This window comes from Moschus berezovskii, chromosome 2 (genome assembly GCF_049115385.1).
Source record: "Moschus berezovskii isolate FMDL1 chromosome 2, NW_MosBer_1.0, whole genome shotgun sequence".
NCBI classification, from domain to species: Eukaryota; Metazoa; Chordata; class Mammalia; order Artiodactyla; family Moschidae; genus Moschus; species Moschus berezovskii.
In genome coordinates, this window is record NC_142461.1 from 80,981,102 (window position 1) to 80,998,611 (window position 17,510).

A 17,510-nucleotide genomic window follows, 5' to 3' on the forward strand; every position below is an offset into this window, starting at 1 on the left:
TATGTTACTAGAGAAGAGGGGAGAAATAGCTCCAGAAAGAATGAAGAGACAGAGCCAAAGCAAAAAAACCCAGTTATGGATGTGATGGTTGATGGAAGTAAAGTCTGATGCTGTAAAGACCAATATTGCATAGGAACCTGGAATGTTAGGTCCATGAATCAAGGCAAATTGGAACTGGTCAAACAGGAGATGGCAAGAGTGAACATCGACATCATTTTAGAAATCAGTGAACTAAAATGGAGGAATTTGTGAATTTAACTGAGATGACCATTATGTCTACTACTGTGGGCGTGAATCCCTTAGAACAAATGGAGTAGCCATCATAGTCAACAACATAGTCTGAAATGTGGTACTTGGATCCAATCTGAAAAATGACGGAAAGATCTCTGTTCATTTCCAAGGCAAACCATTTAATATCATAGTAATCCAAGTCTATGCCCCCAATAGTAATGCTGAAGAAGCTGAGGTTGAACAGTTCTATGAAGACCAATGAGACCTTCTAGAATTAACACCCCAAAAAGATTTCCACTTCATTTTAGTGGACTGGAATGCAAATGTAGGGTCAAGAGCTACCTGTATTAATAGGCAAATTTGGCCTTGGAGGACAAAACAGAGTAGGTCAAAGGCTAACAGAGTTTTTCCAAGAGAACACACTGGTCATAGCAAACACCCTCTTCCAACAACACAAGAAAAGACTCTGCACATGGACATTACCAGATGGTCAGTACTGAAATCAGATTGATCGTATACTTTGCAGCAAAAGATGCAGACGTTCTTTACAGTCAGCAAAAACAATAGTGGGAGCTGACTGTGGCTCAAATCAAGAACTCTTTATTGCCAAATTCAGACTTAAATTGAAGGAAGTAGGGAAAACCACCAGATCATTCAGGTATGACCTAAATCAAATCCCTTGTGATTATACAGTGGAGGTAACAAATAGATTCAAGGGATTAGATCTGATAGAGGGACTAAAGAACTATGGAAGGAGGTTCGTGACATTGTACAGGAAGCAGTGATCAAGACCATCCCCAAGAAAAAGAAATGCAAAAAGGCAAAATGGTTGTCAGGGGAGGCCTTACAAATAGCTGAGAAAAGAAGAGAAGTGAAAGGCAAAGGAGAAAAAGATAGATATATCCACTTGAATGCAGAGTTCCAAAGAATAGAAAGGAGAGAGAAGAAAGTCATCCTCAGTGATCAATGCAAAGAAAGAGAGGAAAACAAAAGAATGGGAAAGACTAGATATCTCTTCAGGAAAATTAAAGATATCAGGGAATATTTCATGCAAAGCTGAGCAAAATAAAGGACAGAAATGTTTGGACCTAACAGAAGCAGAAGATATTAAGAAGAGGTAGCAAGAATACACAGAAGAAATATGCAAAAAAGATCTTAATGACCCAGATAACCAGGACGGTATGATCACTTAACTAGAGCTAGATATCCTGGCATGTGAAGTCAAGTGGGCCTTAGGAAGCAGCATTACGAACAAAGCTAGTGGAGGTGATGGAATTCCTATTGAGCTATTTGAAATCCTAAAAGGTGATGCTGTGAAAGTGCTGCACTCAATATGCCAGCAAATTTGGAGAACTCAGCAGTGGCCACAGGTCTGGAAAAGGTCAGTTTTCATTCCATTCCCAAATAAGGCGGTGCCAAAGAATGCTCAAACTACCGCACAATTGCACTCATCTCACATGCTAGGAATGCTCAAAATTCTCCCAGCCAGGCTTCAACAGTACATGAACCATGAACTTCCAGATGTTCAAACTGGATTTGGAAAAGGCAGAGCAACTAAATGAAAGATCAAATTGCCAACATCTGTTGGATCATTGAAAAAGCAAGAGAGTTCCAGTAAAATATCTACTTTTGCTTTATTGACTACGCCAAACCTTTGACTGTGTGGATCACAACAAACTGTGGAAAATTGTTAAAGAGATGGGAATACCAGACCTCCTGAGAAATCTGTATGCAGGTCAGGAAGCAACAGTTAGAACTGGACATGGAACAACAGACTGGTTCCAAATTGGGAAAGGAGTAGGTCAAGACTGTATATTGTCACCCTGCTTGTTTAACTTTTATACAGAGTACATCATGGAGAATGCTGGGCTGGATGAAGCACAAGCTAGAATCAAGATTGCTACGAGAAATATTAATAACCTCAAATATGCAGATGACACCACCATTATGGCAAAAAGTAAAGAACTAAAAAGCCTCTTGATGAAAGTGAAAGAGGAGAGTGAAAAAGTTGGCTTAAAACTCAACATTCAGAAAACCAAGATGATGGTATACATTCCCACCACTTCGTGGCAAATAGATGGGGAAAATAAAGGAATCAGATAGAGACTTTATTTTGGGGGCTCCAAAAATCACTGCAAATGAGGGCTGCAACCATGAAATTAAAAGATGCTTTCTCCTTGGAAGAAAAGTTATGACCAACCTAGACAGCATATTTAAAAGCAGAGACATTACTTTCCCACAAAGGTCCATCTAGTGAAAGCTAGTTTTTTTCCAGTAGTCATGTATGGATATGAAAGTTAGACTATAAAGAAAGCTGAGTGCCAAAGAACTGATATTTTTGATGTGGTGTTACAGAAGACTCTTGAGAATCCCTTGGACTGCAAGGAGATCCAACCAGTCAATCCTAAAGGAAAAGAGTCCTGAATATTAATTGGAAGGATGATGCTGAAGCTGAAACTGCAATACTTTTGCCACCTGATGGGAAGAACCGACTAATTGGAAAAGACCCTGATGCTGGGAAAGATTGAAGGCAGGAGAAGAAGGGGACAACAGAGGATGAGATTGTTGGATGGCATCACTGACATGATGGACATGAGTTTGAGTAGGTTCTGGGTGTTGTTGCTGGACAGGGAGGCCTGGTGTACTGCAGTCCATGGGATTGCAAAGATTTGGACACGACTGAGCGACTGAACTTAACTGATGTATGTATGTGAAAGCTGGACCAAAAAGAAGGCTGAGCACCATAGAATAGATGCTTTTGAATTGTGTTGCTGAAAAGACTCTTGAGTGTCTTTTGGATGAAACTAGTCAATTCTAAAGGAAATCAACCTGAACCTGAATATTATCTGGCAGCATGATTCTGAAACTGAAGCTCCAATATTTTGGCTACCTGATGTGAAGAACCAACTCATGGGAAAAGACCCTGATGCTGGGAAAGACTGAAGGCAAAAGAAGGGGAGGGTGGTAGAGGATGAGATAGATAGCATCATTGCTCAATGGTCATGAATTTGAGGAAACCTTGGGAAATGATGAATGACAGGATAGTCTGGTGTGTTGCAGTCCATGGGGTCGCAAAGAGTTAGACATATCTTAGTTACTGAACAATAACAGCAACAAAAGTGCACATGTGCTGAGCTATTTATGTTAGTCACTTTAATTTATAGTCTAAATCATTGGAAAATAATTTTAATATAAAAACAGTCACCTCCTCTATGGTACTTAAGTATAGCCTCTGTTATAGTTATAAGACTTTTACATACCCATCAAAAAAAGTAACGCTAAAGTTTTCTAGAGCCAAACATTTTTAGTTGATAAAGGTACATTGTATGGTATTAGTATTGATATCAACTTCCCAATTACCATCCATCAGCCCTCCTCAAAATTGTAAATCTGCATTTCAAAAACTTTAAAAAATGTTTTAAATTGTTTTTTCAATGAAAACAAGCAATCAAAAAGAGACAATGAAAAATATTGAGAATGACTTGGTAAAATCAAGTGCCAGTATGAATTAGCAAATTTGTCTATGCTGTATAAACGTTAATTAGTTGTAAAATACTCATCAGATATTTTTATCATTTATAGGAACATGTTGCAAACAGAAACATCTGAAGCCTGATTCCAAAAGATAAACATTCACACACATTTCTTTCTAATTCAAGTGTTATATGAGTTTCCTGACTCAAGGTGAGAAAGTTTATACAGGTAGCCACTCCAGTACTATTGCCTGGAAAATCCCATGGATGGAGGAGCCTGGTGGGCTGCAGTCCGTGGGGTCGCTAAGGGTCAGACACAACTGAGCGACTTCACTTTCACTTTTCACTTTCACACATTGGAGAAGGAAATGGCAACCCACTCCAGTGTTCTTGCCTGGAGAATCCCAGGGACGGGGGAGCCTGGTGGGCTTCCGTCTATGGGGTCACACAGAGTCAGACACGACTGAAGTGACTTAGCAGCAGCAGCAGCTTAGCAGTCTAAAAATTAATTCAAAAAGCTTAGATATACATCTTCAATAAATCTAAAATGCTATAGCATATTAAGGCAGTATCATTCATTATGAAGAATTGTCATTTGGGGGAAGTTATAAATTTCTTTATAGATTTGATCAACATATAATCATAAATATAGTACATTCTATTTTTGTGTTTCTCTATTATACATGCATTCATAAATATCTAACTATGCATTTGCCTGTGACTATGCTAGACTGTGACTACTTAGAAGTAGGGATCATCTAGTATTTATTTTTATATTTCTTCATTTCTTGAGCAGTGTCTAGCACATTATCAGTATGTATGGCTAGTCAATCAATATGCTTGTGTTTGACAAGTGAATGAACGGAAGTATGAAGGCATGGAGGATGCATGGCTGAACTCATATTAATACACACACATATGTCATATCCCATTCTATGAAGACTATATAGCTCCATTCACAAGAACGTGCCTGCAGCTAGTTATCAGTCATTTCTCACTGAAAGGAATATTATTCCACTATGAGAAACATTCAACATTTAAGAATCAGAGTAATAGGCAAATATTTTATTCCCTTCTTCCTTCCTCCTTTCCTCTCTCCTTCCCTTCTTTCTTTCCTCCCTTCCTTCAGCTATTCATTAATTTTTCCTTTTATAAAATTAGATTATCATATTTTAGCAGCTTGGACACGTAAAATTTGTACTTATTCAATTTGTAAATTGTGTAACACTTCTATTCTGTCCCAAGATGCAGCCAACTAAGAAATATTCATTTTTTCCCCATGACAAAAATCCTAAATGGGCAAATTGACATGGAAATCTTACATAAAAATTGAACAAATATGTAATTAAATGTAATTTAATTGATTCATTTAAATAATTGTCTAAAAGTGCTGGCATGGTGTGACACAAATGACATGTGTGAGTTTTGGAATTAGACAGAACTGTGTTGTAATCTAATCTACCCTCCTCACAAAGGATTTATCTTCTAGTAATTCACCCACATCAGTTTGTTAGTTTATAAAAAAGGGGAGAGTAATATCCCCACTTTTGTTGCACATTTCCCACACATCTAGCTTCTAATGCTTCAACTTTGTTTTTCCCTTAAATCCACTTCCTTTCCTATTTTATATTTTATTTTTCTATTGTATGTTTTCCTTTTACTACAAATTTTTCTTCCTCCCACTTCTCTTTGTTCCATTTTTTCTCTCCTTTCTTTCATTCTTTTAGTTTTTTTTTTTTTTTGCAAGGCAATTTGAATATCACAAAAGTAAAAAAAAATCTGCTTTCCTGAAAAATTAAATGATACAATGTAGATAAAATGTATACATCATCTAAGATAATTTAATTCAAATGATAAATAATATTATGAATACTAAATTTAAAGATTGTATATGACACATCAGTATAAATATAATTTTTGTTTTTCTGCCCAAAGGAAAACTTGTTAGGCTAAAATTTCTATATACTTTCAACACAATGTTTTTCTTCTGCTAGTCTTCCAGTGTGAAAAAGAAGAAAATATTTTCTTAACTGATGATGATATAACAAATTTCTCTTTTTTTACTCTTTAATCAATGTTGCTGGTTAATCTATATTCATCTAGTCCTTTTCTTGAACTTGTATAGGGTTAGTTTGGAATTATTAAGTACTAGGTTGGAGGTTTATTAATCTTTTTTTTTCACTTGTTCCATGGCTTTCCAAGTCGAGCTAGTGGTAAAGAACCCGCCTGCCAATGCAGGTAGATTTAAGAGATGTGGGTTTAATCCCTGGGTTGGGAAGATCCCCTGGAGAAGGGCATGGCAACCCACTCCAGAATTCTTGCCTGGAGAATCCCATGGAGCCTGGTGGGCTGCAGTTTCATAGAATCACAAAGAGTCGGACATGACTGAAGCAACAGCATGCACGCATGCAGGCTGGAACTTGAGCACGAAATAAACTTTTACCGTTAAAAGCATCTGAAATTTTTGCTTTTTCATAGCAGTGAAATCTGGGGAATGCAGTCTAATAAGAGAGAGAAAAATGATTTGGATTGTTAAAGAGGTAACAGCTACACCAATTAAAGTACTATGGAGTTATACTGTATTTGACTTCTTTGGTTAATCTGATGTAATGATTATATTAAAGGCCAAGAACATGTTCCATAATCAAGGGAAAATAATGTGACTAAACCAAGGCTTCATAACAATAGTTGTCCAATATATAACTATGTAATGATGGTTTTCTGTTATCCAGTGCCATCTGTACTCTCAAAGCCCAAACTGGACTTTGAACTTTTATAGAAAAACATGGTATCTGTATTTCTTTTTTCTTCCCCCATAATATGACTAGCATGGTGAAAACTAGAACAAGCTACAACTTGTTACCTGGAATAATAAAGGATAGATATTGATGTGACAGATTTTCTTGGCCTTTACTCTTCCAAAAGACGTGCACATTTCACATTTTGAGCTTTGACAATATGCCAAAGGGCAGAAAACAAATAAGTGACGTGTGGTGGTGACCTGACTCTTGAAATGTGGACAACACAGGCTGCTAAATCTGAATTGCTCAAAAGCCCTGCTGAAAAGTTGTGATCTGTTTGAAATCACTTCTGACAACTTCCTTGGGTTCATCTCAAATATTCTCGATGGGGCCACTGGGTCGCTGGTCCACATGGAGGGGTGTTGCCCAGTCTGACAGCAGAGCTAGAGAAGACTAAACCCTGCCCTCTCCTTTCAGCAAAGCCAGCAGTTTGAGAAACCAGGGCCTTATTTAGTTGTTGTAATGTAGAAGAATGATTCCTACCTTTTAAAAATGTGTGACAGAAATAGAAATCATTATCTCCTTCCCCTAAACTCTAACAGAGGTTTCTCTAGGACCTGTACATTTCCTTATGTATTTCTCACCCTAAGGACCTAGAAAATAATGTGAAACTTTTAAGAAAATAATTAGATGGAACAATCACAAAACCAAAGAAAATGACAAAATGCCTAATTTTCAGATCATTCTCTTAATGAATGTCCCTTTGGTACTTGTATATTCATTTTGCATCCTTCTGCATTTTTAAAATCTATTTTGAAAATGTTTTGAAAGCTAGTTCCTGTGTATTTTCTGAGGTGTTCGAGGGTGGACCTGCTACCCTATCCTTCTCTCTTGTCCCTCATGGGACTCGAGCTGGACTTCATTTATGTAGTTCCCTTTTTAGTCACTATTGCTATTACTATCACAGCACTTCTAATTATTTATTTATGCCATGTTTTGTTTATTTTTAATAATGAGCACTTTTTAAGAGCCTCACACTTTATTTTTTGCCTCCAAACTCCCAAAAGTCCAAATGATGACAAGCTCTGATCATATTATATGATCTTTTTCGCAGTTTTATGATTCTATTTTTTTAAAGTATTTACTGTGCTGAAAAAAATATTCTGTTTTTTTAATTGGTATTACATTTTTAATCCTTAAAATAACTGGAGTAAGTATAGGATCAGTATTTCCATATTAAGATGACAAATGAGTCAAAGAGAAGAAAAGTGAAACCAACAAAACAAACTGCAATCTTGAGATACAAGGTCTTCTATATCTTGGCTCTTTTGTGTGCCCTGTTTACCAACAAATCACTTCTAAAATGTCATGTTTTTAATTATATAATTGTCTTCCTATCCTATGCAAATTGGGATTCATTTTAAAATCTGTTTTTTAAACGCATTGCTTCTTTTTCTAGCAGAGCACCATGCCATCACATGACAGGAAAGAATATTCTTTCCTGCCTCATCTCTTTGCTCAAATAGATTAGAGTTCTTGAAGGGCAGGGGCTATACCTTACTTCATCTCTTTCATTCTTTTCTTTTTTTCTTTCTATTTTGACAGAGAGAAAATACCAGAGTAAAAACAACAAAGAAAAAACAAGGAGAAGAGAGAATAAAAATTAATTAAGTTCTAATAAGTTAAGATAGGTAAATTAAGCCTATTTGTTTCTTTTGTAGAGATATGTTTAACCTCAGTTCCAGAACACTCAGGAAAGTGTTATAATAAACAGTGGCATAATAGTTCTAGAAAAAATCATAAAGATGAAAAGGAGAATCAAAAATCATGATTAAATGAATCACTCTTTTTTTCTGACTCTTGAAGTTTTTGAAAATGTATCAAGGAAGTAAGATGCGGTATTACAATGATGACAGGAAGATGCTCATATCATACGCTGTCAGATCTCATAATACAATACAGGCACTAGGACAATATATTTTAGCAACGTTAGTTAACACATATTATAGACAGAATGCATGCTAGCTGCTGAAGCAAATAGATACTTCAAATACATTTCTTACTTGAAGAAATTTACAATCTGCCAGAGAGAAACAGACATAAACATTTAGAGGGGCAGGGAGTAGAACAGGTAGCATTCCCAAGTCAGTTTCAAAGAAATATGTTCCATGTCCAAAGTCCAAAGAAAGATGAGAAGTCAATTCAATTCTAAACATAAATATGAACTATCATAATATGAAAAACGTAACCACACACATGCAGATGATCAGAGAAAGGAGATAATTGCATGGAAAACCATGTTTCTCAAGAAAAAAAAAATAAGAGAGAGAGAAAAAAATGATGCCTAAATAAATCTAACCAAACCAAAACAAACAAACACAGAAACAAAGGGAAACAAGTAATAGACTGGGGAAAATGCTCATGCTCATAGCAGGTTATTTTTAGCTTCTGCTTGAAATGAAGAAGTAAAACATAAAAACTAACAGTGCTAAATTGTTTTTGACCACATGGAGAATTGGTCCTCCTATGGGCAAAAAGCAATAACATATATTATGAGGAATGTCTTGGAATTATGCCATACCATTATTTTCAAAACTGTGTGTGCCTGAATTGATATGACTTCAAAGGCAGTGTAATATGAAAGTTAGATTTTTTTGGTTCTCCCTTTTTAGTTGACAAAAAATGACTTTAAACTTGGCTTTTTCTTTTGAAAAATAATGTGAATTACACAGAAACTTATTTTTAGAAAGTAAATATTTCCCAAGTTCCACCAATAACACTAATCATTCATCTTTATTTTCACTAGTCAAATATTTTAGTCTGTTTTGTTCACTGATATAACCTTCAGTGCCTAGGTTGTTTTCTGGGATATAGTAAGTGTTTAATACAAATTTGCTGATGAATTAATATAGCAAAAAAGATCGCCAGTATTTTGGTTATCTAAAAAGGCAAGATGGGGAGGACTCTAGTTCTGATAGACTATGACTCTCTTAAACTAGGTGTTCATAATAAGAAATAGTAGAAAAGTTAGGCACCAGTAAACTACATATATACCCTGATATACTCTGGTACATTAAAGTACCAGGAAATAGATTATAAAATCATAGAGAAAAATTAAACACAAGTATTTAATTGTGACCCTGCTGGAGGGTCTGAATAGAACAAAAAGGCAGGAGAAGGGAAGGTTTGCGTTCTCTGTTTGAGCTGGGACATCCATCATCTCCTGCCCTTGCATATCCATGCTCTTGATTTTTGGTTCTTTGGACTTGGATTGGATATATACTATCAATTCCCAGGTTCTTAGGCATTCAGATTTGGACTTATGTATACCACCAGATTTCCCTGTTCTCCAGCTTACAGACAGTAGATACTGGGATTCTTGGCCTCCATAACTGGATTAGTCAATTCCTATAATAAATGCCTCTCTCCATGTACATATACATCAATATATAACATATGTAATGTATGATGTATATCTATTACTTCTTTTTTTCTGATGAACTCTGAATATTTTTCTCTTTAAAAAAGAAAAACTTCAGTTAAGTCTAAGTCAACTAATATTTACTATTCATATACAAAGAATAATCTTGACTTGAGATCAATGAGATGAGAAGATTGAAGTGGAAAAAGGCAGGGAATAAATTTGTGTGAGCTTGTAAGCAAAGACATTTAGGTGTGGAATGGTCCCATGGCTACGTGGCAAGGTTGTTATATGCACCTGTGTCTGCAGTGATAGAAGTAGGGTAGCTACTAGAGGGTGAAATGTGCTGTGGGTGTTTCTGCGAGATACTCCTGTGGAGGCTGGTCTATGCTTTAAAAATAACCAAGTCAATATAAATAAAAGTCTGATCCTGGGGAGAAATTTAAGAAGAAGAAAGACATAGTTAACTTCCTATTGAGTTCACAGAATTAATAATTTCTGTATCTCACAGCAAAAATTATTTAACAATACATTTTTTTCAAAATAATACCTATTCATTTAAAAATATTGTCTTTAACATTGTTCAATATATCTACTTTAATTAGTGTCAAAAGTCTCTCCAAATAAGCTTTAAAAAAAGCATTTGATTTTCATTTTTTTCCTCGGCTTTTCTTAGGGGTTTTCTTTTTCTTCACACATAGTAATAAGTGAAAATAGCCATTAAGAGACAAAAGTGAAGGCTTTCAAAGAACAAATGTATTTCTTAAATTGAAAGATAAGGTAATAAAATTTCTATGCATAAAAAACTGTCAACCTCATAGATCTGAATGCTTTATAGATTTTCCAGAAAAGTATAACTTCTGCACAATTAAAAGCTTTCCTTCTACAAAAAAAAAAAAAAAGACAAAAGACATAATGTAGTACCAATAAAACTACTATCTTACCTTTAAAGCAATTTCTGTTTCCTGTAAAGGCTTTTAAATGAAATAATACATAGTGGCTTTTCATTAAAGATACATGACCAGTACCAGTTGAAATTTGAAGCTAAAATCTGTGCTTCCAAAAGTTTCCCCTTATGAGGAAACTCAACCACTAGAAAGATGTCTGGAGGGCTTAATGTTGTCTTAGATGGAGAATTTTTATATGAGCACAGACACTTTATACTAAATTTATTTTTATTTATTTACATTTTAGTACCAAATGAATTATAAATACTTCAGTGAAACCAGGAAATTTTCCATATTCTACAAATTTCACCTCTAGGAAAAATGAGTATAAAATCTGAATCATCTATCCTTCATACTTCCTTAACAATAGGCTTTAATAAATAGAGAAAGAATGATCTTCTTGAATATCTACATTTTCTTTGTCATAAAAATATTTTTCCCTAGATTCCACTTCCCCTTGAAATTACCATGTTTTTTATTCATTTAATACACTGTCAAGGATTCAGAAAGGAATCTACATTTTTTTCTACTTTCTTTCCTTTCACTTTCCCATTTATAGTCTGTTTTCAACCAAATAGTACCTGCAAAACATCTCTCTTAATGACCATCTACTTGCAAAATTCAATAAATCACATAGAATTCTTATCTTCTGGATAAGAAGTGTCTGGAGTTGATATTCTTGGACACGCTCCATTCCTTTGACTTGGAGGTACCTACTCTTTGACAAGCTCTCTCCACATTCTGTTTCTTCTCATTTGTTGATTCTTTCATAACACGGTATCAATCACTGATGTCTCCTAGAATTCCATCCTTAATCCTCCAGTCTTCTCTCTATAAACCCACTCTTATGTCATGCATAAAGTATACCTCACAGTCTGGCCCACAAACATCTCATTAGTATTCTTCCCCTCCCCATTATACAATATAACTGTGTTCTAATCTCAACAACCTTCACTTTTTATTTGCAGACCTATTCTCTGACTCTGCTATTCCACTTTCAAGAAAGGTTTTCAGCCATTTCCCCCCATAAAATTACTAAACATTTTTTCAAAATACTGTTAAAATATCACTTCATCTGCTAAGCCTTTCTCTCTCCCACTAGTCATCATTAACTGATCTCTGTTCATCTGTTTTCCCACAAACCTTCGGTCGTATTTCTTTTATAGCAATTGTCAAATGGCATTTTAACTTTTGAGAATCCATTCATCTACCCAAAATGAATTTCATGTTCTTCAAAAATAAAAACCTTATTGGAGTTAGTCAGCACAAAGAAAGCAGTACAGAATAAGAGTTTTAACCAGGGAATGGACTTTAGAACCAATGAGGTGTTTACTAAGCCAGTTTTAGCTGTTATTAATTCTTCTTCTAATTATACACAGGGTCTCCCTCATCATAGGTTATCAATACATATTTGGTGAATGGATTAATGAATGAATAACAGAATATCATCTCTTCTATGCTTCTTTTCATGGCTTAAGTAGTTTGAGGAATTCAATAAGCATTACTTGTACCATCAAAATAAATTTTGAGGTGTAGAAAATCAAAACACAGACAAAATTTCAATTAAGTCCAAAGCAGATAGAAATGAAGATACACAAATGTGTATCAGGTGTTTGTGCTGAACCTCTCCAATTAACATATATTTTCTGGCTGAGTTTATCAGATACTGATTATATCTTAAAAGGTCCAGTGTCTCTGATGATACATGGTAAGAGTCAAAAGTGAAGGAGAATATGGACTATTATGTCCACAAGAGAGATTTACTCTGGTGTTGATATAAGGCATTCGCTAGATAGGTAATTTCCTGAGACCTATTGATGGAGCAGGGGTGCTGAAAGGTCATGTATACCTTGCTGAGAATTGTAAGAAAGGGGCAGACATTCAAAGACTGGGCCCAGAGCAGGTATTCCATGGGTCCTTAAAATGAGGTATCGTAAGTACACAGACCAACGTTTGGCCAAGGATCTCCCTGGATTTACTGTTATTATAGGTCCAATCAGGACTTCTGTTTACATGAGATACTAAGGAAGATGTCAGATATGGTTCATCTCTAAGGTTCAAAGCAACATGCAAAAATAACTTGCATTGTTATGAAGGTTCATAATTACCCAGAATGTGGTAATTGAAATTTCCCAGAGGAAATGAATGTATTTGTTAGGAACAAATGGAATCAAGTAAGAATGATGTGAATTATTAAGAAATGAAGTTTCTGCAATACTTTTAGCATATACCCATTTCTTCTGTAAAGAAGTCTTACTGATGAAGGTAAGACAAGTTCACACTGAAATCTTGGGAACCAAAACAATGTGTGCCATCAATACTTGAAATAAAAAGTTACTAAATAAAAGCCACTTTTCCAAATATAGCATCTAATATAGTAACAGAGTCTAGAAACACCTGCTCTGTCCTTGCCTAATTAAAAGCCACTATTCTAGCAAATATATTTTTATGAGACAGTTCCACAAGTATTTTCATTCCCTCCATTATTTTTCTAGACACTAGCTGACCATGGTGCATACATGAGCAAAGCAAAGGTTAAGTATGTATGACACAGATGAACCTCAAGATTAAGTATACACTGTGAAATGCATGTGGATGTTCATGATTTAAACCAACGGACTGTAGCCTGAAATGATGTCACACAAAGCTTAGCGGTAAATGGAAGGTTAAACCTACTTGCATCTTGGCTCATTAAACGCAGTTAAAGTGCAAATCCCCTCATTCTGACAGTAGTGATCACAGGGGTTCTCTTTCTGGTCACAGCGCTGACTTTTAAACCCCACAGAGCATCTGCAGAATTTCAGTAAAATACAGCTAAATCAAGTGTCTGACTTTTTTTTCCAAATATATTTCAAATTTAATTCATACGGAGATATTAATAGTAACATATTAACACAGTTTTTCGTAGGTATGCTCACTTCTTTCTCATACACATTCATCACAGTCTACTCTGACAATGAGGGGAACAGAATGCAGACGTGAATCCTATTTGGGCATCATCCCTCTGGTTAATCAGTGACAAACTTCAAAATAGAAGTCACATAAGGTGAATAGTCTTATTTCAAGTTTTCCACTCTGGATAATCAACTGTTTGAAAACAAAAAATGTTAAGTTCCAGATTTTTTCTCAGGAGTAGAGACTCTATAATACTTTCCAAAGATTGAGAAACCCAGATTCAATGTAATGTATTTCAAAAGAGACAAGGGCTTAATAGGTTTACATAATACAACACTCTAAACCTGACACAGATATCAAATAATACTATACTTTTGAAAAGACACCTTACATACTTGGAAAAGAGTGGCCCTAAGTACCAAAGCATTTATAAATATGATTATGTCTGGGTTTCTCACATCTAAATAAGGTCAATTAAATTAGAAGTATTTTTACAGGTATTTCCAAGTTCAAAGATCTCTGAATCTTTGAAATAGGTATGATGCTAAGAAGTGAATGATCTCTTCCTTATGAAATCAATAGCAAATTAATGAAGGGGAAAGTTCTGTAGTACATGAACCAATGAGGAACAATTCTTGATCAGAGATGTCCATGAAACATTCATTTAAAATATGTTACCCCAAGAATGGAGAACAATAGAGCAGGGATTCCATGCACATCTAAAGTCATATCATAAAATGCCCACAGTGTTATAAAATACTCACAAACACACAGGTACATTTGTCTCTGGGTCCAGCTGGCACGTGCCACCATTGTAACAGTAACCATCACATAGCTGGCAGCTAGAGGCAATCTTTCCATTAGTGCAGCTGCAGCAACAGAGAAAAAAAAAACAAACAAAAACCTCATTGTTATTGGCATGATTATTGTTGAAAGCTCACACAAATTCTCTATAGATGAGGATATTCATTCATCATAGAAGAGCAATGAAGCAGCTGGCTAAAAGGTTTACAGAAAGACTTGCTGGAGGCGAAGATTTTTTTTTAACACAATGATGACATAAAATTTTTCTTTTAGTAATTTTCAACCCATTTATTTCCTATAAAACATAATATAGTTAGATACATGTGTGAAAAATATACTCTAGGATCTGTCATTTACACTTTAGGGAGATATTAGCATCAGTATCTTATTTCCTTTTCACACTACTTGAGTTTGGTGACTTTTTTTTGTTATTTATAAACCACATTATCAAATACTCTGGAAGCAAACGTTTCAGCTATCCCTTCTAAACTGAAAAGTCTGGTCCAAAGAACTATTATGAATTTTAGATTCCACATTGTACCTGAATGTACAGAACTATCCTTTAGTCACTTTTATCCCATTGTTTATCCCTGAATGTACTGTAATTAATGTCAAACTCTTTTTATGCTAAAGGAGAAAAGGTAACAATTCATTTCAAAAATAAACAGTAATGTTATAGGAACAATATGCAATATGGCAACAAAGTAATGAGGTAGGCTTTCTTAGAAGCATTTTGGAAATGATTCTAATTTACAGTACATTGCCTGTCTGAGATAAGAATAAAAAACTGTGCCTACCACTACATGGAAAATAAAAAGTATAACAAGAATAGAAAAAGGACAGAAATTTCTCACTTGTCATGTTGAATTTTTTAATAAATAAATACTATTAGATCGGACATTGAAAATTGTTGGGGGACAGTGTAAAGTGCATTGACATTCCAAATTATTGAGGAAATCTCTTCCATGAGAAGTATGGTAACAGCCTTGGCCAACAGATCATGTCAATACTCTGGTTATGAGATGATGTTAGCACTAATTGCTATGAAGCAATCAATGGTATCACAATAAATCTGGACATAACCTCAATAAAGAAATCAGGCTGAAATATCATTGACTGATCACTTTGCTTCTCTTCATGACAGATACCTACTGCAGCACATCTGTCAAAGGGTAATGCCCAAGGATGGGTTGAGAGCTTAGTTGCTCAGTCATGTTCTACTCTTTGCAACCCCATGGACCGTAGTATGCCAGTCTCCTCTGTTCATGGGGATTCTCTAGGCAAGAATACTGAAGAGCATTGCCATGCTCTCTTCCAGGGATCTTCCCAATCTAGGGATAGTACCCAGGTCTCCCGCATTGCAGGCAGATTCTTTATCATCTGAGCCATGAAATCAGCCCAAGAACCCTGGAATGGATAACCTATCCTTTCTCCAGGAGATCTTTCCGACCTAGGGAATTGAATGGGGGTCTTTTGTATTGCACCCCAATTCTTTTCCAGCTGAGCTACCAGGGAAGCCCAATGATATACTAGATATTTGCAATAATTGATTATCTTACAGTTTATGTATTATTTGCATACTTATTTGACCTAGTGTGGGAGGTAGGGTTGCTGGAAATGTACTGAAATGCTTATACTTCCCCAGGAAATTTATTTAAAGATTTTTTTAAAAAAGAACGTGGATTTAAATATCACATTTCTTTTCAAGATGAACAGAAGCAGTGAGTCAACTATGTTCTAGATGGGAAATGGAGATATGTGAAAGTGGAAACAAATGTGGGGAAGAAGGCAATGGTTAAAGTTTCAAAGATTTAACAAAGAGTATCACATGCTTTATATTTATAGAGGCATTTGAATATGGAAGCAAAGTGAGGCAAGTACATATTTAATGGCATTGCTGTCTGATATGTTAAAAGACACTGGGAGACTTTTCCTTGTTCTCCATGCCCAGCCTCCTTGAAAATCAAAGAACAGAAAGTTATAGTTTCATGTTCGATCAAAGGGACAACATCAAAGAGAAAAATTAGCTCATTATACATTAAAGAATTTTCCACACAAAGATAACTACACACCAAACATCATCATTTAAAAGAGAAAACATTCTAATTATTGATTGCATTTAAACTTCTGCTTCCAAGAACTGTAAAAGATGTTTCCTTGTTCTCCTTCTAAAGGTTTTCTTGACTTCTAAACTTAAGACAGAATTTTGTAGATATTTAAAATGTGAAATATAAGTTATCCAAATCATTGTAGGACATCAAATAGTACAACTTATGTTTTAATGTAGTTTTCATTATAATTTAAATTCTTAGAATGTTGCATGCACGCATGCATGCACAATTTGTAATTAGCAGTTGTCCATTAATTAAAAAGAATTCTCATAACAATTTGACATCAGCATGGTATTATTTAGGTTATTCGTAATTATGATCAAGCATTTCTTCATCAGTATTTACTAAGGAAGAGAGAAAAATACACAATTAGTTCTGTTTTAAAGATTATATTCATTTGAGAATATCTATTTTCTACTGTAGTTGACAGCTCATAGGTCTGGCATTAGGAACACATCAGTATTTAGAATCACAACTACGCATGCAGTTTGAATTTTTCTCATTTAAATAAAAAGTTTAATTTAACTCAGTTGTGATTTTTAGTATCATTTCTTTACCCATGAAATGGGTAAGCCATAAGCATTTATTTAATGCTAGCATGAAAAGTATCATAGAAATAAAAACAAACTTATCTAATGTTTCAGGATACACATAGAGTCGTGTTTGCATTGTCATGTTCATGTTATTATAGCCTATCTGATAAATCAAATAATATACTCCTATTTTTAAACTTTCACTATTTACTCACTGCTGCTGCTGCTGCTTCTAAATCATTTCAGTTGTGTCCGACTCTGTGCAACCCCATAGATGGCAGCCCACCAGGCTCCCCCATCCCTGGGAATCTCCTGGCAAGAACCTGGAGTGGGTTGCCATTTCCTTCTCCAATG

The 17,510-nt window shown here is 35.1% G+C and overlaps 1 protein-coding gene across 1 annotated transcript in view; it reads right to left on the reverse strand.

Moving 5' to 3' along the window:
• The window catches only part of LRP1B (LDL receptor related protein 1B), a 2,241,805-nt gene that overhangs the window by 27,332 nt on the left and 2,196,963 nt on the right, over positions 1–17,510 (reverse strand). Inside the window, exons 86-87 of the mRNA XM_088842364.1 lie at positions 14,473–14,577; positions 13,490–13,603 (exon numbers count right to left, since the gene is read on the reverse strand). Of these exons, the coding sequence (XP_088698490.1) occupies positions 13,490–13,603; positions 14,473–14,577 (219 nt within the window). The remainder of the gene's footprint in view (positions 1–13,489; positions 13,604–14,472; positions 14,578–17,510) is intronic.